The 23,271-nt window shown below is 41.3% G+C and overlaps 2 protein-coding genes across 2 annotated transcripts in view; both read left to right on the top strand.

The window, feature by feature from the left end:
* The window catches only part of LOC137108416 (RNA-binding Raly-like protein), a 42,518-nt gene extending 22,740 nt beyond the window's left edge, over window positions 1-19,778 (top strand). The window contains exons 5-8 of the mRNA XM_067492944.1: window positions 8,477-8,652; window positions 11,981-12,094; window positions 13,966-14,117; window positions 15,130-19,778. Of these exons, the coding sequence (XP_067349045.1) occupies window positions 8,477-8,652; window positions 11,981-12,094; window positions 13,966-14,117; window positions 15,130-15,156 (469 nt within the window). The 3' untranslated portion in view covers window positions 15,157-19,778. The remainder of the gene's footprint in view (window positions 1-8,476; window positions 8,653-11,980; window positions 12,095-13,965; window positions 14,118-15,129) is intronic.
* A 110-nt stretch (window positions 19,779-19,888) lies between these two features.
* LOC137108417 (5-hydroxyisourate hydrolase-like) lies at window positions 19,889-22,826 on the top strand. Its single transcript, XM_067492946.1, has 4 exons — window positions 19,889-20,002; window positions 20,907-21,086; window positions 22,024-22,159; window positions 22,488-22,826. Exons 2-4 carry the CDS (start codon window positions 20,956-20,958, stop codon window positions 22,575-22,577), a joined length of 357 nt encoding a protein of 118 aa, XP_067349047.1. The 5' UTR covers window positions 19,889-20,002; window positions 20,907-20,955; the 3' UTR covers window positions 22,578-22,826.
* Window positions 22,827-23,271: the final 445 nt, after the last annotated feature.

Raw genomic sequence — 23,271 nt, 5'->3', positions numbered from 1 at the left:
GACGTGGGGACAGCATGGACAGCATGAACCTTGACATGTCCTTGTGTCTCAGTAGCAGACTTGCTGCAGTGTTTCCAGTTCCTCATTTAATAAACTAAACGTACAGTACAACTCCGGAGCTTTTGCTGATTTCGATACTTACTGCGACTACACCTTCACATTTTCACAGCAGCAGCTGTACTTTTTCAGCGAGGTGGTGCGAGAGCAGCAGTGCAAATCCAGGACCCCTTCGTAAAACGAAGACGTGTACATGTACATACTGGTAATACAGTAGAAACTGACAAACCAAGCTGAGCTGGTTCTGCTACACCAGAGGACATTATTACTTCCTTTTGTAGTTGTCCTACTTAATTGTAGCTCGCTCTGTTCACAAAACAGCAAACACAGGAGCCTGTCAACCCCTGAAGGTGGCACAAGGACTCAGCAGATTCTAAACAACAGTACAAAAGAAGACAAAAAAAACCCCACTCGGCTGGTGTTTGTCGGGGAAATGTGCCACTGTGAAAATGTTATAAATCACCTCCTGTCTCTCAACCTGTAATTCCTGCTCCATCAGAACTCACCTGAGCTTGAACCAGAGCGTGTCCTGTGGCCGCAGACACACTCAGGCCTCTTCACAGATGAGTCCGGCTGAGAAACGAACAGAAGTACAACTAGACCCGCAGCAGGGGTGGTGGAGTGGGTACACGGCTACAAGGTCCCTGGAGCGAATCCCTCGACCGGCCATGGCCTTTGTGTGTGGAGTTTGCATGTTCTCCCCGTGTTGTGTGGGTTTCCTCCCACAGTCCAAACAGGGTAATTGGTTCTTGTGTAACTCTCTTTGTGTTGGCCCTGGGTCAGACTGGAGACCTGTCCAGGGTGGACCCCCTCTTATCCACTGACCGCTGGGATAGGCTCCAGCCCCCACGCGAGCCTGAACAGGATAAGTGGTTACAGATAATGGATGGATTTCTTCATCCCTGATAAAAAATAAACAGATGTCAGCTCACAATCACATTGACCTTTGACCTCCATATTCTAGATTAGTTCATTGACAAGTCTTGTTGAATGTTTGTGCCAAATGTGAGTTTTCTCCACGATGCATTTACGTGAACATGTGCACATGTTTCTTTTATACTTGTTTGGTTTGCGGCACCAAGTTTAGCAAATCCCAGTTTACAGACGACATAGATGAATCTATACATGGAAAACAACCAAACCAATTTGTGCACAAATCACTCTTATTGATCACTGGTGAAACCAATTTACAAACATATAAATTACATTACATTAGATTAGATTCCCTTTATTGTCATTGCACAAGTACAAAAAAATTAAGGAACAAGGTAAAATGGTGCTAATAAAAATAGTGGTAAATAGAAAATAAAAAGATAAAAGTTAAAAGATTTTTATAAAAGGCCAAAAAGGAGAACAAGGTAAAAGTAAAAGCCTTGAAGAGCAGTTTAGTTTTCAAACCAAATGGATGAAGTGATCAGACAAACAGGATGCAGAGCTTCTGTCTAAAGTAAGCGTTAACATTTCAATCAGCTAAGTTAAAGATGTAAAATGCAAGATTTGGTTCTTCTGCTTTTGTCTGAGTGTGATTCACCTTTGCACCAATGAGTTTTTGCATCGGGAACATCTACAACACTCTGTGGCACAGACATTTAGATCAACCTGGATCAAGTCAGTGGTAAAATATTCCACAAATAACAACAGCAAGGATGTGGGATTGTTGTTGTTTCCCACCAACCACGCGAGTCCAAATTGGACTTTGTTTGCTCCCTTTTGCTGGGTCTCTTTGCCACCTCTGCCAACTTGAGCCACACTACGAATCCTGAGCTAGTTTCTGATGAATAGCTGAAGAGTCTGAGCTATTGTACGTGTGTCACTTGGTCTTATAAAGCTCAGGACAGGTCTCTAATGCTAAACGCAATAACAGGTGATCATAGCACACACACAGCAGTGGCAGAGATTCCATTTGCCTCGTTCTTAGTAAGTGTCCCATCCAAACTATTGTGACACTGTTATTTTAAAGTAAAAATAAATATATAGTCTAATAGTAAATGTTTCATGCTGTTGCTTCAAAAGATGCAGTACCAGATAAAATCAATATGACCTAACATGACAAAACTAGACAAAAAAACTAATATTTCATTATAAAGGAGGTACAAAGTATATCTCTAATAAGACTGTGGCAGCCCTGAAAATCTAAACACGTTTCAAATGAACAGAACATTTATATAAGTCCTCTGCTTATTGTATTGTGAATTCACTCAGTGGAATTTCAAGCGCTGAACAAATTGCATAAAGGACGTTTTGAGGTGAGACGTGGGAAGCTGCTGTCTGGAGGGAAAGTCCTAATGTGCCCAAAGTGAATGTGAAACAAGGTGATTCTGGAAAAACAGCAACGTCACCTGCTCATTCGACTTTCCCCCGATAAAGGTTAAAAAAACACAACTTACTAAGTAAAATGCAAAAGGAAAACGTCTGAACAGCAGTGGACTGACAGCGGCCTGACCACCGCCCCCCGCCAATGGCCGAGAACACAGCAGGCGGCCAAGGACAGGTGGAGGAGGAGGAAGAGAAAACTGTAGAGTAAGAGACATGAGATGAGAGATGACAACAGACGAGTGCAGTGAAAGTGGACGACAGCATGAGAGACGACACTCAGTTTCACTCGGTTTCCATCTTGAGTTGCACTGATTTAATGCTCAAAGATTTGAAAATACATAAAACGTGAAAAACACTTCAGACAACAGAACCTCAGCTGGAAAACGACCACAGCACGTGTTGGGGTAACATTTACCATAGATGTCATGTCTGTGTTATGACTGCAGATAGTGGATCGTTGTTTCCGCTCTGCTGTCAAACAAATCGCCACGTTGAATTTGGTTGAGTATTACGACAGTACGATAGCAGCTGTGTGCGGTCAGTTGTTCAGTTCTCACAGTTCAGGCAAACACGTGCACCGATGATTGTTTTCTGCAGTTCTTATTGAGCGCTGCTATCTGTTCTTAGCCTGTTTGCTGTGTGCAAACAGCACAGGACAACGGGATTCGCAGCTCCCGTGCTACCTGAACATCGTCAGCTGCTGCAGGGAGAACTTTCTCTGCCGGGCCTGTTTCAGGATCGTTATTATTCTCCCACCACAAGTCTTGGGAACTCGTGGCCCCTTAAAAACTTGAAGTTTTTGCCTGTTGCTAAGCTCTGTGCAACAAGAGCCACAGTGCTGCCACGTGGACCAAACAGGCTAAACTGAAATATCCTATTTAATGGCCATCTGAAATTGAATTTCATGATGACAACCACCCCAGAAGTTCATGTTTCACCTTTAATCGTCCAACAAGATCAGAATAACACAAACACGTCGGGAATTTCTTGTCTTTTCTTTTACCTATTTGTTTTGTGCAGAAGCAGCAGGAAACTTGACCCTTGGAGCCAGTGTTTCATTCTCTCTGCCTTCTCTGAAAAGCTAACAGGAATGATCAGGAGTGTTTTATTCATCCTATTTTCCTGGAAAATTACACAGCTTCGGTTTGTGAGCGTTATTACAGCCTGTGTGTGTGCAGAGAGGCGGGATGTGGAGCCCAGCCGTGTCAACGCAGTCAATATTTATAGGCGTTTATCTGCTGCTGGGCTGCGGATTATCAGCTTAGCGAGGTACAGTAGCCCCCTTCCTCCTCGACCTGCACACGCTGATTCACGCTCGGATGTGTTCAGTCTGCACAGCAGCAGGTCTGAGTGTGTGCTGATTGTAACAGCAAATAACTCACAAAGGTCTTCACAGGAAGATGTAAATGCTTAAACACTGAAGTGATGAAAATAACATCACTTAAAGGAAATCAGCAGGCAGTAAGTCTGGGACTTAAAAGATAAAACCCTACTCTTGAAAGAAAAAGCGTTTTGTGTCTCTTTGGGACATAGGCAGCGTCAGGACGTTTTTCTTGGTGGGGCTAAGGGGGGGAAAAAAAGCCTTTACTGGTGAACGGGATTTGTGTTTAAAGCATCGTATGAAGGCCGACACCATACTGCAAGGCTTCTCAATTAAGTAGCCAGAGCATGCAATAGAAAAACTGTCAATCGTATATGTAATAATAATTTATTTTCTTTATAAAGCACTTTACGTTTGTCGACAAACCTCAAAGTGCTACATAAGCAGATTAAAAGCTAAAAAATAAGAGATAAAATCATGTAAAGCATGGAAACACAAAAAATATGAAACACCTAAAAAAGGTGACGATCACTTTAAGCAGCTGCTGAGAAAGCTGGGTCCTCCATTGTGTGGAGTTTGGTTCTGGAGCGGTAGAGGCGATAAGTGTCGGTGGAACGAAGGCGTCTTGTTGTAGTTTGTGATGTGAGGAGATCTTTAAGATGCTGTGGGGCGTTTCCATGGAGGCACTGATATAAGTAAAACAATCAGCCAACAGCAGCATTTATTGAAGCTTAGTCCATGTTCAGATCAGAGCTGGTCCAGTTTTTGAGGTCCCATCTGTCACAACAAGAACCGTTGGTCCATGTGACATCTTCTAATATTACACTACAAAGAAGAACTTTATTAGGAAGCATATTTGGTCCTTTTCTATAGTTCTATAACTAATTTATATCATCAATTTATCATTAGGAGAAAATATTGCTGTAGGTGGAGCTGACAGTACTTAGTCATAGGAGCACAAGGACAGAATATGCACCATTATCTTTAACCAATTCCTGCCCTCGTCCTCATGTCCATCCTGTGACGTTACAGACCTTACTGAGAAATAAGAGCAAAGCCTCTTCAGCCGCACTGACCACGGGTGGGCCGAGTACCCCGTAAGTTTCTTATTTGTTGCCATGGTAATTGAGGGTGTTGTTGGGTGGGTAGAAGCGTGATTTTGCGTGTCACACTTCTGATGATTCTTGGTGGCGCTGTAGCCCCTTCTAACCCCACCCTGATGCTTTAGCAACATTTTGTGTTTTCTGTAGATTTTATCATATTTTTAATCTCTTTTTTTTTAGATATTTTGTTGTTTCTAGCATCATTTTGTGTTTAGTTTTGACGAGTTTGTGTTTTTTTTTTAAAAATATTTATCATTTTGTGTCTGTTGGATGTCTTTTAACTGACCCCTGTGATGTTAACTCCTCTCACATAGCATCTTGGCCACGGACCCATTGTCCTCCTGGGCTTTCTGGGTGCTGTTCCCCAGTGGTTGGATGGGTTTTCCATCCATGAATGAGATATTCTAATGTGTATTTTGGGTTTTATGTTTAAATTGAGCTTCTCCTGACACTGCAAATACTATTTCAGCTCATTAATATTAAGCGTAGGAGTTGGTGAAACAACCACAATATTTTGTATTGATATTTTTAGTCAGTGTAACCCCACACAATCTGATCACGCTGAGAGAGAAGTGTTACACCATGACAGGCACATTCATCCTCCCTTAAAGCCTGGGTGAGCAGAGGCAGCTCAAATCAGTTGCCCCTGTCTAGTTTTAGACAAATGTTCTGTCTATGTAGTTTAACATACGGTGTGAGGGGGGTCACACAGCCCTGAGCGCTCACCAATCTGGATTTTCGGCAGCTGGCAGCTTTTGGCTTCATGTCTTCTGTGGCCTGGTTTCCCACATGGCTGCTGCTAAAATACCCATAAACTGCAGCGAGCGTGTTTTAATGTTACTAGAAAACTCTTTCACATGTTGTGGCTCATCTACAAGCTGTGAGGCTCCGTGTCGATGCAGAGCCCATTATCTGTGGCACGTTATGATTTCTTCATTAATTACATGTTTTTTACATGTCCCTCTACTTCCCATCGCTCCTGTGTGAGCATAAAATTCACACTTTGCGTCTGTGCAAACAGGCTGAGTGCATTAACACAACAGTGTGTCATGGGTATGATGCAGACAGCTGAGATTAATTAGTAATTAAACATCCACGATTTGAAAATGGGGTTGGACACATGAACCAACAAGAAGTGCAAACGTGTCAGATATTCCTTTTTATATTATATTTTTGTGTTTGTGCTTACGGGTTGTCCGTCCATCTGTCCGTACCAAGGCATCGAGGGAGATTTTTCAGATTAGACACATACGTCCAATGCTATACCTCACAAATGCCTGGAGGGGACTTCATTACGTTTTGTGCAAATGTCAACATCGACTCATGGATGAACTGATTAGAGTATGAGCAAAATGCGTTAAAGCTGCAGCTTGACTGATTCATGGAGACTTACAACCATAGCTACCTGCGTACCTGCTCGTTTCATAAACCCAGTGGGTAGCTGGAGGATTCCCTGGCCCACAGAGCAGCCTGAAAGCCCCCTCAGCATCATTGTGTGTGTGTGTGTGTTTGACAGAGAAAGAGATGAAATGTATCCATGTTCCCCTGCAGTCAGTCCTCTTCCAGCTGTAGATGGCTGCTGTGATAGACGGGGAGAGGAAAGGCTGCTCGTCGTCCTCCCTCGTCGCCTGCTCTATCGCTCTTTGCATCAAATTGGAGCTGTCCGTCAGCTCCCACTCGCAGCCATACGCAACAGCCGTGGGAGAAAACATCAGCGAGCAGCAGCACGACACCAACGCCTGTTAGAAAAAGGAAGCGAATGTGAGATTATTTTAGGGAAAGAAATGAGTTGGCAGGTTTTTATATGATAAGTCTCTCTGTTGCTGAGAAACTTTCACCTCCAGCAGGTAGAACAGCTGCTGCAGGTTTCAGATAAATTCACTTTCAATTGACCTTCAGCTGCAGCTATAACGGCAGCGCTTTCGTTCTCCATTAATTTCCTCAGAGATCATTTTGTTACTTGTTTTTCAGCCACTAACCAAGTTTGCAGGTTAGCGGACAAAGTGAACAGAAAGCCCTTCAGTTGCTGCACAGGGTTTTTAGTCCAAATGAACTGCAGTGTGTGTTCATGGTGATGAAGGAACATCCAGTTTGATTCACTGATGAGCTTGTTTAATAAAACCTTGTGCACGTTATGAACGAGGTTTGGATGCATTTTGCAGCAGTAAGTGATTTTGTGTGTTAGTGCTGTAAATAAGTTTCATGGTTCTCCTCTTCTGTCTCTCTTTACGTTTGTTCATTTTTAAATCTAAAATGCAGACAGTTAATAATCGGACGCTAGTTAAACAGCACATTGTACCTATTTCCAGGCTATTCAACTATAAAGCAACAGATGGACAAAGTGAGCAGGTCAAACACTGTGTAAAGTCACTAATGGCTCAAAACTTTTTTCTACATGCTGATCTTCTATTTGTCACGTCACTCTTTTATCAATAAGGACGTATCTGTGCTCTCGATTCACCCTCCTGACCGTGACTCTGGGTGTTTTATTTCCCACGTAGCACGATGAGGTGTGCTCTCACACCCCGGAGCAGAGCTGGCTGTATTATCCGCAGATGCTCAGGTCTTTCGACGTCTGCAACACCCGGCTGTGGTTCTCCTCTGAGTCTGTGGAAGCCAGAGCCACATTCTGTGCTGTGGTCTGCAAAAACAAATGTACAAACTATGTAGATGTTAAAGGAATCAAAGCGGTGGTTCTCCTTCATTAATACCACGATTGTGCTGATCCACCACGGGCAGCTTAGTGTCCTCACACACCGTGTGTGTGTGACAGCAAAGGTAACACTCATGTTAGTGTACTGTGCTAAAAATGTAATCTCACTAAAGTGGTCGAAAGTAACTACTTTTATATATCTGTACTTTACTTACACACATTTAATTATGGCTACTTTGACTTTTACTCCACCACCTATGTGCTTTTTATATCACTACATTTCTAATATTTTTTCTTAACACATTACAATCGCGTTATTTTACACATTTCATAATTAACCCCTTTGTTCATTTTTTAAATGAGAATTCTGTGTCCCAAGCGACGCAGAATTCGCATTGTTAAACCAGCTGCAGGTGTCCTGCGTCTGGAGCCTTAATTAAAAGACTTATTTGACATATTAGCAGATTGATGGACTGAGGACATTTTGGTGGTCCTCTCCTTCTGAAGGAAGTAGTGACTGATGTTTGCATCCCCTTATTTTAGAGTAAAATACAAACTGTTTGTTCATCAACACAATAGCAACTTCACATTCCACTAGTAGAATGTTGCTTAATCACAATTTATAACATTAATAATTCATTAAAGTTTCACATTTCTATTTTTAAATAAAGTGATGCAAACATTTGCACTAATTAAATGTTTTATTATTTTTGCTATAACTTTTTTATCCACTCTTTGACCATTTTTGTATTGATGAAACAAGACTTATAGCGACTGAATGTACATTATGTTTGGTTTATTCCCCTACATGCATTTTCAAAAACTAAAAATAATTACGTGAATTATTCCACAAACTAAACTGTTTTTCTTTTTGTAACAACTGCAAACATTTAATCTGCTTATGACAAAGCTTCATTACAAAAATTAAGCCAACAAGATGCTAACAAGCAGCATGTTTATGCCTCGAGCAGTGTTGCATCATGGTGTGTGTGTGTGTGTGTGTGTGTGTGTGTGTGTGTTTTGTAGGGTGTTTGACTACCAGCGCGTCCCCTGCTCTGTCCCGGTGAATCCCACTCCTGCCAAACGTCCCCGCCCTTCATCGTCGTCATCCTCCTCCTCATCTTCCACGGCAGCTCAGAGGATGAAGCACAGCAGAGCATCCAGCAAGAGCAAAAACACACACACAACAACGTCCTCCAAATGTAAGACACTGCAGTGTGGATACCCTGACCCCCACCACCCAGCTTTAATCTCCTCTTTCAGTCTGACACATTCCTACAACAATAAACACGAAAAGTAAAGGCACCTTCCTGGTGTTCTGCATGAATTGGTCATGGAGAATGAACAAACACAATATTCCTAAGCTGATAAAACACAGCCATGATGTTGCACGTCTTAACTGACATCCATTAAACAAAGTTATGGTGGAAGCATTTTAATAACTGGCTGAACCTCCCACATGTTGCACATACACATTCATTCTCTGTGTCTCCTGAAATGAACCTTAACCAAATAAATGATGCATATATGAGCCTTACTGATTAGGATCATATATGCACCGCAGCATAACATGGTTACCTTGATGTCCAAAGGGGGTGGACATTATTGTACCTTTGGGGACAGAAGCTGACCCTGTGCCCCTGTTTCTGAACTGCTTTGGCTCAGGTGCATTCTTAGGGGTTTTCTCTTATTGGCTAGAGGTCTAAGCTCTGACTGGACCTAAAGCAAATGTTGTGTTTCTCAAGCCACTTTCTGCAAACTGCAAACAGCACTATTACTGTTACAAGCCAAACGATGTCCAGTCAGTGTCCAGTCAGCGTCCAGTCAGTGTCCAGTCAGTGTGTCATCCTGCACACAGTCTGCAATGCATTCAAATAGGTTTTCAATTAGTGCAATTTTACTTGTATGCATGTTTAAACTAAAAGACTGTAGTGTGCAGATTATGAACATGTACGGTTAAAGATGGGAGGAGCTGGTGTAGATCACGTTAGAGCTAAAAACGACACTGAATATTCGAGTTACACCCAACAATTAATTAGAATGTAGAAACCTCGACCGCCAAGTTTATTATTGTTAACTGAAAGTAAAAAAAGACAGATGGAACAAACTCTGTTGCTCCCAGTCGGCCTGAAATTATTCTTTATTTTGAATCTACCTTCACTTTGCTTTTAACACATTTCCATCATGTCTTTCTGTTCCATTAGTGCGGAGTCATGTAATATGACTTTGACTTTTCTTGATCACTGTGGAACTTTTTGAAAGTGTTTTTTTTTTCTTCTTCTAAACCCTCTCTCTTGCATTTTTTTTGCATGTATCGTATCTTGAAACGTGCAGACTCATATGTTTGTGAGCTATTCATCACCCCAATGCAAAAACCTTAAGAGCAGTCAAAAGTATTTATGAGCCTGAAGACTCCAGCTATAGCTGAGATCCACGTGATTGTTGGACCAAATGAGCAACATCAGAAATCATTCAGACTGAGCTTGTGACTGCAATTCAGCAGAGTGTAAAGGACGAGAACTGGGAGTATGTCCTGTGGTGGAAACAGTTGTGTGGGTCTGAATGTTAAAAAGCTTTAAAAGCAGAGAGTGGAGACACCAACACTGTGCCGACGACAGGGGTCAGTACACAGGGGTGTTAAACCTGTCAGCCCTCTCTAATTAAAGGCTTTCAAATTAAAACCCACATAACAACCTTGACCCGAGTGCTCACATTTGTGCACATTTAAGGTTCATATTTGGCTTTTTCAAATCTTTAAATCTGCAGCCGACACGCGCTGCCGTGGAAACCCGGAGCACAAAGTGGATGTTTCTAAAACCCTGCTCGTGTTATCTCCTGCCTGCGTGACGGCTCGTCTCGCTCGTAGGGCCCCCGGTGGAGGGAGGCGCCAGATGGTCTCTTCATTAAAAGCTTCTGTACCGCAGGGCTCCCCTCCTCGCTATAACCCAGCCGAGCCTATCAGCGCTCGCAATTAGACTGAGTTAATAGTGCATGGCAAATAAGAATTGTTTATACTAGTTTATTACAAGCCTTAATAGTTTTTACTGCGCCCCATCACAAGGAAATTAGATTGCCTTTGCAAGCTTCCGAGGTCGAAAAGCTTTCAGGAGTGAAGTAGTTTTCAGGGTTGTTTGGCGAGCTGTTTGCAGCGGTACATTACAGGGCACAGGGAGGTGGTGGGAGGCGGGAGTGCAGAGTACAGCGATGATGACTGTGCGGGTCATCGGTTGACATTTGCACCCACGTGCAGCCTCCACTGCTTTTCCAGGAGCAGCCATCGACAGACTGACGGGGTTAAACATCTGTTAAACATCATGGAGAACAATCCCACATCCTTCACAATCTGCTGGTCAATCAGTGGAGCAGCTTGAATCAGAGGCTTCTTCGGCTTCACTATGACAAAGGACGCTGCAGGAAATCGTCCCCCTGCACAGTGATTCATACTCGTTACTGTTTGTAGAATCCACTGCACCTGCACTAATTTGCAGTGTGTTATATATTATGGTTACTTGTATAAACCTAATTCTTTTTTTCTGATCTATTGGCTGCTGCAACACTGCGTTTATTGCATTATTGAAGTACCATGAACCATCATGTGGCTGTGAACCATGCCATCATTTCCCGGACGTCTTTCTATCAGATGTTAACCTGGCTGCAGGGATTTGCTCCTATTATTAGAACCTTTATAGACTAGAAGCTTTTTCTGTCAAGATTTAGCATATGAAGATGTTGCATTCAATAACTTTCTCTCCATGCCCCACAGGGGGAACCTGGGGAGCTAGCATGGAGTGTCCCAACCCATTGAGCCACCAGGCCACCTAAAATCTGGCAATCTGATTATTGCCTTCCCCCCACCAGGTTCATTATAGAGCCAAGCTTCAGACACAGACTAAGTAAAGTCCAACACTGAGGTTTAGGAATAGAGGTGAGGCTTGAACACTCATCCAAAAGATTTCAAATGAGGATGAGGTCAGGTCACGTCGACCAACAGGTTGTATCACATCGAACTGATTAATTAAGGGACAAACACAAGAGCTGCCACAAAGTTGGAAAAGCAGGATTAAAACTAGTTCTGATTGGAATTTAGGAGTTCAAACTGGGAAATACAGAACATAGAATCAAAGTACTTTGGTGTGTCCACATACTTTTGGTGCATTTCCAATACAGGGTTCCTGGTCCTTCTTTTTCCTGAGGAACTAAACTGCAGTAAAAGACTTTCCACAGTGGGACCAAAGCCCTTATGGACGATCTTTAAAGCCATTAATGCACCATCGTAAAGAGAGAAAAGTTTTATTTCAGACTTGGTTGTACAAACCACAGAAGAAGACACAAGGATTTTGTTTTGCTTCATTTTGAGCTGCTGCAGTCAGATTGTTATGGCAAAACTGAATGGTGTCCAGCATGAAGTGCAACCCCAGAACCAGAACCTTTACATTTAAAACGTGGTTCTGTTGATGGAACACAGGTACGAGAGCTAACTTCCAGCCGATGTTATTTAAACCTACACTTCATGTCTCTGTCTCTCCGCAGTGAAGATGGCCGAGCTTCTGGCCATAAAGAGGGAGTTGACAGTTATCAAGGTTCAGCTCGACGGACTGTTGGACTGTGTGAACAGGATGGACAGACAGAGGACGCACTGCTCAGGTAGAGACTGTGTGAACTACTGGTATTGAGAAAATAAGTGCGTAACATGCTGAATTCAAGTCGACCGAACGAACAACATTATTTTAGTGTTTATCAGTTTAAATGTGCACTAATGACTTGAACAGCGCTCAGTGTTAAAGACAAAAATCTTTTTGTCTGTTACAGTTTTCCAGCACTGCAACACAGTAACAATGCACATCTTTGATTCCTATGTCTCTCCAGACATTATCTTAGTTTCAAGCCTGCAGCCTGGATTAGCTTGTCCCAAAACAATTACAAACACATGAGCCAGACATGCTGCTCCAGTCGGTGACATGTTGCATCATTCTAAATATTGTCCACGGTGATCAAAGTCTCCCTTCGTTGCTCCTTAAACGTCACACGTGCAGGTGACTGGTTTTTGAATTTAGACATATGTCACCCAGTGGAGCAATGTGTCCGTGTGTCCGGCTGATGAGTTTTTAATCGTTTTTGGACAAAAATGGAGGTTTGCCGCACAGATGAACAAGCCAATCCAGGCTGCAGGCTGACGGACACTAAATCAATCAAACCATCAAAATGTTATTTTTATAGCAGCTTTGGTGCTTTACAGATGATGAAAACGGTGCCGAAACTGTGATGATATTGTCCATTAAACAAGAGTGTGTTAAAAAAAATGTGAGTAGATAAGATTCAGTGTTGGTTTTAGCATCTGTATGATGATTGTGAGTTTCTGTTGAACCTCCATACAGACCTACACAGGTAAAGTTTATTAACTTCATGAACAGCAAAACTGGGTCAGGCCTCCCACGGGCTCAATAACCACCTGTCAATCATGTCCCATCACATCAGAGGGGGTCCACACTGACAGAGATGCCAGGTTTGCTAAAAGAAGAAGATCAGCCTGGTTAAATCCACCCAGACGACGACTGAACTCGCAAACGATCTGTGGGGGACTGTGCTGTTTGCTGATGCACAGAGCGTCGCAGTGTTTCCCATCAGATGTGATCTGCTATCGCACTGCATCTGTGAGTAATGGTTCAATGACAAAACTGCCGCCAGTGGAGCGTGGATTGTGACAGCGAGGTAAACAGCGATAAACACCGGCCTCATAACCTTTCATAAGCTCCCCTTCAGCGCTTCAGGAGTTATCTCGTCAAGAACCAACCGCGGGAGTGTGTGTTGGTTTTATTTCCCCCCACAAGGATAAGAAAAAGATGAGGAAATTATCCAAAGCGACATGTTGATCTTCCTCGCTTCTTTAGATGATTTCGATTTTTTTTTTGTTGTTGTGGTTGTTGCAGCCCATCAGGAAAACCAGCTGCACCCAGTTGTCAGTTTATTAGGTGCAGCTACATCTAATGCAGGCTCCTTCATCATTGTTTTAAAGAAAGTTTGTATCCAGCGTAACCAGTGTCAGTGCTCTTACTGTCGTGCTGTGATAGTGTGCTCTCTTATAAATGACAATGTTCTGCACTTATACAGCACTTTTCTACCTATTGGCACTCAAAGCACTTTACTGCTTCTCATTCACCCATTCACACTCACACTCACACTCACACACCGATGCGGGACTGGCCAACACTCACTGAGAGAAACACAGGGGTTCAGTGTCTCGCTCAAGGACACTTTCACATGGTTCCGGGGGAGCCGGGGATCGAACCAGCAACTGTGGGATTGGTGGACGACCGCTCTAACTCCTGCACCACAGTTGCCCCATATACCTTTCTGCATTCAGACACTGTGGATGAAAATACTAAATACATTTGGAGAAATATTCTTTAAAATATTAGCAGACAGAAACCATTAAACTAACAAATATCTCTGTTATGGATCTATGCTGTTCATCAGTTATTCACTAAATTGTGTGTGTGTGTGTGTGTGTGTGTCAGAGTGTCCTCCGAGCAGGGAGCCCAGCGAGTCAGACTCCCCTCACCGAGTTTCAGTCAGCAGCCTGGAGAGAGAAAGTCCTGAACCAGGGGAGGCCAGTGAGGACGAGACACTGCACTACCAGCACTACTACCCCCACAGCTGCCCCCACAGGGTAAAAACACTCCACTATTTTCCATGTCGGGTAAATGTATAGCCATAGATTTTGTCCCTATACCCTTACAGCTACCCCCACATGATAAATATATACCACTCCCACAATATTTACGCCCAAAACCACAAAACCATGCAACAGGATACCTAACTACCCCTCTTTAAACTTCTGAGACCCCTCAGAATTGCCCCCTCTGCATGATAGCTTTTCTATTGAAGGTAATGCAATATTGCCCCCTAGTGGATTCAGTATTATCACCAACAGAATGACAGAACTGCACTGTTTGTCTGCATGTGTCATTATCAGGATTATTTTTCTTTTGTAATTAGTGAATCTGCTGATCATTGTCTCTGTTTATTGTTACATTTATTTTATAGGTATTTAGTTTAAAATCATGTTGCAGCTGATTTTTACAAGAAAACAAGACTTTAAAATTACGATTTATTATTGAAAGTATTGCTGTGCAGCTCCACATACATAAAATGAGAGGTGCTTCAGACATGTGTGAAAAAATATAATTTACTCTATTTGAAGTTGAACTAAATTAGAGCAGCTTCAACTTCACTCATGTAAAAATCCCTCAGAGACAATTTAACTTTCTGAAAACAGGACAAACAGTGTCCAAGAGACAATTTACATAATCTGTTGTGGACAAAGTGTTTGCTGTCGCCCTGCAGGTCTTTTCATTCATCAGCCGAATCAGCCAAACGCTGCTTTCAGTGCGTCTGTTTCTTTACAGGGAAACATAATGATATAGAATTAGCCTGCAGGCTTCCTACCTGCCTGACAGAGCAAAGCTGCCTCATTAATCTGAGCGGAGGCAGTGAACAGACCGGCACGTAATCTGCTGCATTGTTCCTCTGACAGGAAGTGTGTGTGTGTGTGCATCCAGCACATATGAGGCTGCGGCGATAATGAGGAGGAGGAGGACAGATGTGTTAATGAAGGCTAACTGCAGTGTGTTTTAATTAACCCAGTGTTTACTTAAGAGCATCTTCCTCTGTGTTTCCAGATAAAGCAGCATCAGGACGACCTGTGATGCTGCAGTCCAGGTGCAAACTCTGAGACACTTTGAAGAACCTGTCTGAGGGTTTGGAAGTTGTCGCACATTAAAGGACTGTGTTATAGTCTACGTTCATATATTAAAGAATTGCCATCAGAAGACCAAACCAATCTTTGAGCCGGTGGGTTTGACACGGCTGTGGACACATTGTAGGTCCTCGTGTTTCCTGTCCAGTCCTTAGGGAGTCTCCTGTTATTCCACACCAAGCTGCAAAGAGCCTGGACATACGGTTGGTTTTCACATACTGAATACGTTTCCAGCTAAAATTCTGGTTTCAACACCACAGACGGTAACATGCTTTTAACATGCTCACAGCTGCTACTCTCCTATAGTTTTGGAAGTACATGTATATGAAAATGTTAATTCTATATTTTTTTCCGTTCAAATGATTTCATCTGATTGTTCATACTACAGTGGTTGCCGTAATAAAATAATATTATTAGTGTCGTAGTTTCTGAAAGTTCAACATTTTCTGAATGTAGTGTTTGCAATATTGAGTAACGAGGACCAAACGGGTCATAGAAATAGTAATACAAGGTTTCATTCATTGATATTTACACAGAAACCGTTCCACATTTTTAATCCATAAATAAATGGAGTACATCATAAATTTATATTTTTAATTATAAGAAGTTTCATTAATATATTACATAGACTTTAATAAGTAGTGTATTTCACTTAAGACACTAATTATGAAAACAAATAATAATAAATAGTAATCTACAGCAAATAATAAAATAAAAACGTTCATATTATATCCCAATTTGCTAATTGCTAATTTAGTTTGGACCCAGTTTGTCAGAAAAACAAATAGAGGAGCTAAAAGCAAAAGGACATGAAGCTGAAAAATGCAACTGACGTTGGCATTTTAAAAGCCTTATTCCAACCTGTACTGTTAGTCTCCTTATTCAGTATATTTCGCTTTTAAAACTCCATTATTTGTTATTAAGGATGTGATAGTTATTGTGACTTTCATGTCATTGTAGTAAACAAATATTACATTCGTTCATTATTTTTATTTCCATTGGAATCAAATTAATGGGACGTTTAGCCATGATTTAGTTTATATGTGCGTTTCCTTTTTTAGTTTTATTTATTTTATTTTTTATTGACCCTTTTGGTCGTCCATAATCATCATGGAATTTACCTGTAAACATGTGTTTCATATGTTTGTTTCCTACAGCCCAGGTAGTTTTAGTTCACTGCAGAACATCCTGAAATCATTTTATTACTTCCTGAACAGTTAGTTTGCAGGAAGTTGGGTTTTTCTCTTTAATTACGTCCTAATCAGCAAAGAACAATAAAAAAAAAACATTTTGGTTTGACATAAGTGGTTGAATAGAGAAATGATTAGGTTTTTAACCATAAACCAAGATAGAATTCTTAAAATTATGTTTTTATTTAGTAAAACAAAAATCCAATCATCATCATCACCACATTAATGTTTAATATTAAAGGAGGATTTTGTTGGAAACATGCATTGAATCACAAATCTAAAGGTTTGTCTTGATGCTCTTTGACCTGCCTGGTGAACTTTCATATTTCAGAGTCTCCCGTTTGTTCTCCTGAAAATCTAAAAACGCCTCGTGTCAGACTTTTCTTTCTGATTTCTGCAAACAGAGACTTGACTCATTAAAAAGCTGGGATGGAAGATGCTGCAGAGAAGCTGCACTGGACTGACTCCTCCACACTGGAGTTGGAAAAGTCTGGTGGTTTTGCATCGTTTTAGACAAACTATGTCACACAAACAATCCAACATGGATAACAGTCCATGATGCCATGTATATTTGTAGTAACTGGTTCAGTTCAGTACCTGGAAAAGATTTCCCCCATTTATCATGTAAATCTCCTGTGTTGGACTCTGATCTCTGTTAATAAAGTCAGTGTGGCAGCAGCTGGCAGCTCCTTATTATACGGTTTGTTTTCATCAGGGCTGTTGTCATTGTGTGTAAGCAGCTGTGCACAGGATCCGTTTTAAAGGCTCCGTGCACAGTTTTATGACTTTCTGGGTGAATCACTGTTGCATTCGCTCAGGAAATTGGTCATATACAGAAGTACAAACAGTGTCTGACACGTTTCAGACAACTGAAGCATTAAGTCTGAAACAAAACTGACTGATATGAAAGTTCAACCCTGAAACAAGGTGAAGTTTCTCAGCTGTTTGGTGGGATGAGAGATGTGATCAGGTACAGTGAGCTTACACCAGCCAGTCAGTTAAATGGTTGGACTGCACTAGTTAACAGATCATTAGCTCAGTTACCTCGCAGCTCAGTTTTCTACACGTGTGCTACTGGAACAGTTCAACATCTCCAACCATTTGGTTCGTGCTAGTGAACGCGTAGGTTTGGCTGATAAAACTGTGACCATTAAGTGTTTTAATGTTAGTGAGTGAAAAAAGTTGGGTGGAGTTAGTTGATGCTTTAGTGCAGCAAAACAGTTTGTTTCAAGTAGAACAGTTAAGTCGCAGTGTGCAACGATGTATCCATGTTTTTAAATAGATGGATGCTATTGCCCTCATGTTAATGTGGAGAGCAGGAAGCCTGCAGTGACACGGACTCACTGAACATCACTGGCAGTGGTGCAGAAATATTCACCAGCAATCAAAGGAAAGATTTCTGCATGATTAGCAAGTTTATCATCATCTCACTCACTGTCGTTTGATAACTACGGCCGAGGCTGAAAGTTCAAAGCTTTCTGTGACCAGAGCCTGTTTCACATATGAACTCTGAACCTTCGAGTCCGTATTATGTGGAGAAACACAACTCTGGACAATGTCAGGAGAATTCAGCCTCGGACTTAGCACATAGGTGCATTTCTCCACATACTAGGGACATTGTAACAGGGGGCTTGAAGGATAAAGTCCAGATAATGTCAGCAGCATCTCACACTGGCGTTGTCACATACACCTCCTCTGGACAAAGTCAGGAGAATGTCAGGATTCCAGTGCTTGTGTGAAAGAGACTCATGATAAGTCACTAGAAAACTAAACAGTTACTCAACTTACAACTTTTGAAAATTCTACTGGCAGATAAAACCGCTTCGTTAGCTTCATTAGGTTTTAGTGAAGTTATAAAGATTTAGCTTTTATGGCTCCATAGGTGGAGCATTGGGTTGGGATGCAGAAGGTCACAGGATTGAGTCCCACCCCACCAGGCGTGGCTCCGCCCAGCCACCAAGGCCCACGTTGCTGCCGGTCCCGAGCCCAGATAAAATGGGAGGGTTGCGGCAGGAAGAGCATCAGACGTTAAAACTGATGCTAAATAAAAGGGACAAGCTGAAAGCTGTTGTTCTAAAAAGATTTAGCTTTTAGCTCTGGTTCACAAACAACATGTGTTAATGAAGCCAGTGCAAATACACATTGTGTGTGTAATTTTTAGCCAGTTTTTTTACTGCAAAAGTCCAATTATGCTACTGTTTGACACGATTAATGTCCTCAGACTTTAGGTGACTGATTATTGAGAACAAAACTGTTACTAAGTCAAACACAAAGACTTGTCCCCCTTCATCTTCATCCAGCTGTGACTGTAAATATGTTCAGAGCATCAGTTTAAAACATTTGTCAAGTGAAGACATTGTGTGTACAGTGCTGTAGTTACTCTTTATACTTGATTATTTAAGATCTGCCAGAATTTTATTAAAGTCTATAAATGCAGGAACAGAGTCATTTTGGAAATAGGACAGGATTCATTTTGGCTTCCCTGTATTTTCTGCTGTTGGTGTTTTTGTTTGTGTTCTCAGTGTCCGATTTCAATGTGAGTGCAGTAAAGTCTTTTTCATAAAACAAGACTGTGCTCAGAGCCTCGTGTATTCAATTCAGTCCTTTGTCTTTGTTCATGTTCACACGCAGTAGTTAAGATACTTGTGGTACTATGGTTTAACCCAGCACGAAAAGTAACAGGCCAGTGGTTCTTCCTCTTCCTGTCCAAAGGGAGGTCAGAGGTCAAAGTTCAGGGTTTGGTGGGATTTGCTCAAAGCTCGACTTTTAATTATTTACCGACGTACTGATCTCTTAGTCTTAGGGCTACATAACTCAGACTAAACAGGTTGAAACCAGTTAGTCTAGAATCTGAGTAAGAAAAGAGCAAGAGCAGAGAACAGTTTGTGACACTGACTGAACTGAAAGAGACACTGATGAGTTCACCACGTGATCTGTTTTTGGCTCCTTTTCTGTCTATTATTGCTCCGTTTTTCAACAGGTTCTCACTATTTTTGGGGCTTTTTAGACGTTTTTTTCCCTCTTTTTCTTCCTTTTACCTGTTTTTATGGTCATTTTATGTCCATTTGTTTCATGATCACTTGACTCTGGCATTATTTTACATATCTTTGCATTTATTTTGCATCAATTTTCGGCAACTCCAGATTTCTTTGCCTTCCAGCTAACAGACAATATTAACCTTATAAATGCAAATAAATATAATTTTACATACAAATGTGCATTTTCATAGGTGAATTTCTACACGGGCATCTTTAATGAGTCATACGAAAACACAGTCACATTGAAACAGTATCAATTATACAACAATAAAAAGTTAAGGGACTTTTATTTATTTTACACTGGGCTTTTAATTAAATCAGTATAATCTTATCATGTGTGAACAACCACAACCAAACACTAGTTCACATGCTGTTTGCTGAAGAAAAGCTGCAGTACCTCCCTGGTTATAATGATTGATTAGAGTCAGGATGACCTTTGACACCAGGCCTGTTTGCAGTGCATGCTGGGTAGGTTTCTCTGGGGAAGTGGGTGTGTGCTGTAATGATACAACTGGTTGGATAAGTTTTGGGAGCAGCAGCCGAGAGGAGCCTGCACACAAACACACAGGTGAGTGTTCTCTTACACTAAACCTCAGCTGTGCTGTAAACGGGTTTTCTGTCATTTAGGTTTTAGCTTTTGATCGTTCATGCATGATTGATATTATCCCAGACAGGGAGCAGCTGAGCATGTCCATATTTATTTATTTTTTTATTGGGACTAGAAACTGTTAGGAGACCAGGGTAGGATGTGAAGCAACTGCTCTGTCGGGGTCTTAAGGTTTTGGGATGTAAAGGGTTAAAGGTCAACATGTAGCTGAACGGTTTTGATCAGCTGTGATGATTTTCAACAAGTCTATAAGAAGCTTCGTGCAACATGAGTTAAATATATTTAAATAAAAGTATTTCAGCTAATTTACATAAAGTATGTATGTTAACAGCAAATGGTTTTAATGGTGTTTTGTTGACTGTACTTAATGTGATGGAGTCATTCTTTGCTTTAATAAACTCAGAAACAACAAATGACGCAAATAAACAATAATAATATTAATAAGGTTTTGACAAATAAGCAGTGATGAAAGAAGTAGATTTTCAGATTTTTCTAGTAGAGAAGTAGTATAAATCCAAATGTTACTTAAGATCACAAAAATATTATCAGCAAATACACTTATATAATTCTATACCACAAATAAAATCTCAGCTTGGCATAATCACAATTGAGTACAAAGAGCTCAAACTGAAGAGGTTTAAACCAGAACAATTAACTAGAAGAATTAAAATGTGGGGGGGGAAATAAGCGAGTGGTGGAATGAGTTGAGTTCACATTGATGAAACTAAAGTGCAGACTTCAGTTAAAACACCAAAGGTCATTATGATGCAGTAACGAGCCTTTAAATTCCAATAACTTGAAGATGCTGTGATAGTGACAACACGTCCCAGAGTTTATCCACAGTGTGTTGTTTTTGCCGTCACAGACTCCGAGGGACACAGAAACGTGACCTGTCAACTCAACTCCAGCAGATCATGGCAGCAACAGAGTCCAGTCCTCTGAGCACCCATGTGCTGAACACAGGAGACGGTGTCCCTGCAGCCAGGATGGCCCTCAGCCTGCATCGACTCGACTCCAACCTGATCTGGAATCTGCTGAGTGTCGGGTAGGGTTTGAACCTGTGACATGTGAGCTGTTCAAAACAGGTTTAGAACTTTTCCTCCACCCCCGATGCTTCAGCATTTTCTTTCCTTAAAAATATTCAAGGAAAGAATTTCAGGTTGGGTTTATAGACAGTTTTATTCTGCACACAAACACGTGAGCTGGTCCTTCGCGTTTTCCCTGGGTTTCGCCTTTCAGGCAACCAACTGGCTGCTCTGCCTGATCTGTGAATGAGGTTTGGGCTCTTTTTGTTCTTAACACAACATACAATGTTGGCATAGTTGATTTCTGCATTTTATTTCTGAGGCACACGTGAGTACTTGTAAATTCAAAGGTGTTTTAAAACTCTTTGATGGTGTAGTACAAGTACTTTTGGTCTTTGTTGGGCTTTTGTGCCTTTAATCAGTGGCAGGAAATCAGGTTCAGAGAGCGGGAAGGATTCGATGTGTCCACTGTCCACTGAACTGTGGACACTGCAGTCATGTGGCACTGTGTGTATCTTAACCACTAAACTACACTTCTTAGTCCAACTTGATTATAAAAATGAAACTGTTAATTCTACTTGTAGTTGAGTACTTTTTCATTGAGTACTTGCACACGTAGCAGTAAAGTTTGTTGTTCTGCTTCTTCTGATAACGATAAAGATTAAAGTATGTTAAATATTATCTGTTAGGTGTCAGGCATTTTTAAAATAGTTTGAATGATTTATTATGTTAGTAGAATATAACCGGAGCAACGTTCAAATGACGCCACATGTCCTAAGAATAAAGGTCAAAAGATTATGACAGTAAAATCTTTAAAACACTCCCTTATTGACTACAGAGGAGTCGATATTTAAGCCAATGTTTTAAAATGTTTAAAATTTTTAAACATGAAATTTCACAACTGAGCAGTTTGTTGAATTGTTTTGTATTTTTTTTGTATTGTATTTTTTTTTTTAGGACAACAGATGAAGACGGTCGATGTCCACGACTCATAAGCAGAGAAAGTTTCAGCCCCGGCATGTACAAGCTGCGATTTGAGACCGGTTCATACTGGGAGAGTCTGGGTCAGAGCTGCTTCTACCCCTATGTAGAGGTGAGCGGCTGATTCACAGATGGATAATGACAAAATGCCCTTCGCCCCCTTTTGGAAACGCTGGACCTCTTTAGAATATTTCCAGATTGCCTGGGGGCCCCTGACCTCTTGGGCCCTTTAGACTCCTCCCGTACTCACTCTAGGCTGCATTTCTGTCACTGACTAATGCTGAGACACTGATTCTTGTTGCACATTGCAGTGTTTAGTTTTCCGGTTTGCTGGACACAAGCATTAAAGCTCCCGAGGGTTCAGAATTTGGCAGCTGGGGTTGCAACCACATCCAGAAAACATATGCACCTTTTATTTATTCATTCATTCATTCATTCAGGTTGTATTCACCATCAGTGACCAGGACCAGAAGCTTCACCTCCCTCTGCTGATGAGCCGGTTTTCCTACAGCACCTACAGAGGAAGCTGAGAGCTCCGAGGTGAAGACAGAGAGGTTCCCACGTTCTTGGAATAGATTTGTGACTCATTCAGGACCAATTACGACTGTTTTCATGTAAATGTCTTTGGCTCAGGATTTCACTGCTTTTTATGTTTATAAATGTATAGTTGGTTTGACCTGTGCATCCTGGTCATCATCATCTTAGACCCACCTTGGTCTACTTAAAACCAGGTGAAGTTGTTTCAAAGTTTCGCACATTAAATATACATTTAACCCTGACATTTCTGCATTGAGTTTTATTTCACGTAACTACAAAAACGTCTCATTGCAAGCAAACATTTGATTTATTAACGATGTCTAGAATCTACCACCAGATGAGTCCAAAGCAATTCCAGAAAGAAGTTTTTCTTTTGTCCTGGTTCCTGTTCAGAACAAAGGAGCATTCTGAAGACTGACAGGCGTTTTTCACTGTTCTCCAACAGACCAAGGGATTGACTAATTGATAAAATAAGATTTCCATTGCAGAATTTAGAGAAACACAATTTAAAAGTGTGCATTTACATTTATATCCTCTCACAGGCTGATTCATGTATTTTAGCGTTAAACTCCTTATAGGGCCCTGGGCGACCCAGCTCACAGTTAAACAGAAAAAATAATGTAACTTTAACAAAAGAGTAAAGTATAAATTCGACTCAAAGTAACTAAATAAATGTGTACTGTAAAT

This window comes from Channa argus, chromosome 23, assembly GCF_033026475.1.
Source record: "Channa argus isolate prfri chromosome 23, Channa argus male v1.0, whole genome shotgun sequence".
Classification (NCBI taxonomy): Eukaryota; Metazoa; Chordata; class Actinopteri; order Anabantiformes; family Channidae; genus Channa; species Channa argus.
The sequence above is the reverse complement of the archived record's forward strand: the minus strand, read 5'-3'. Positions and strand labels throughout refer to the sequence as shown.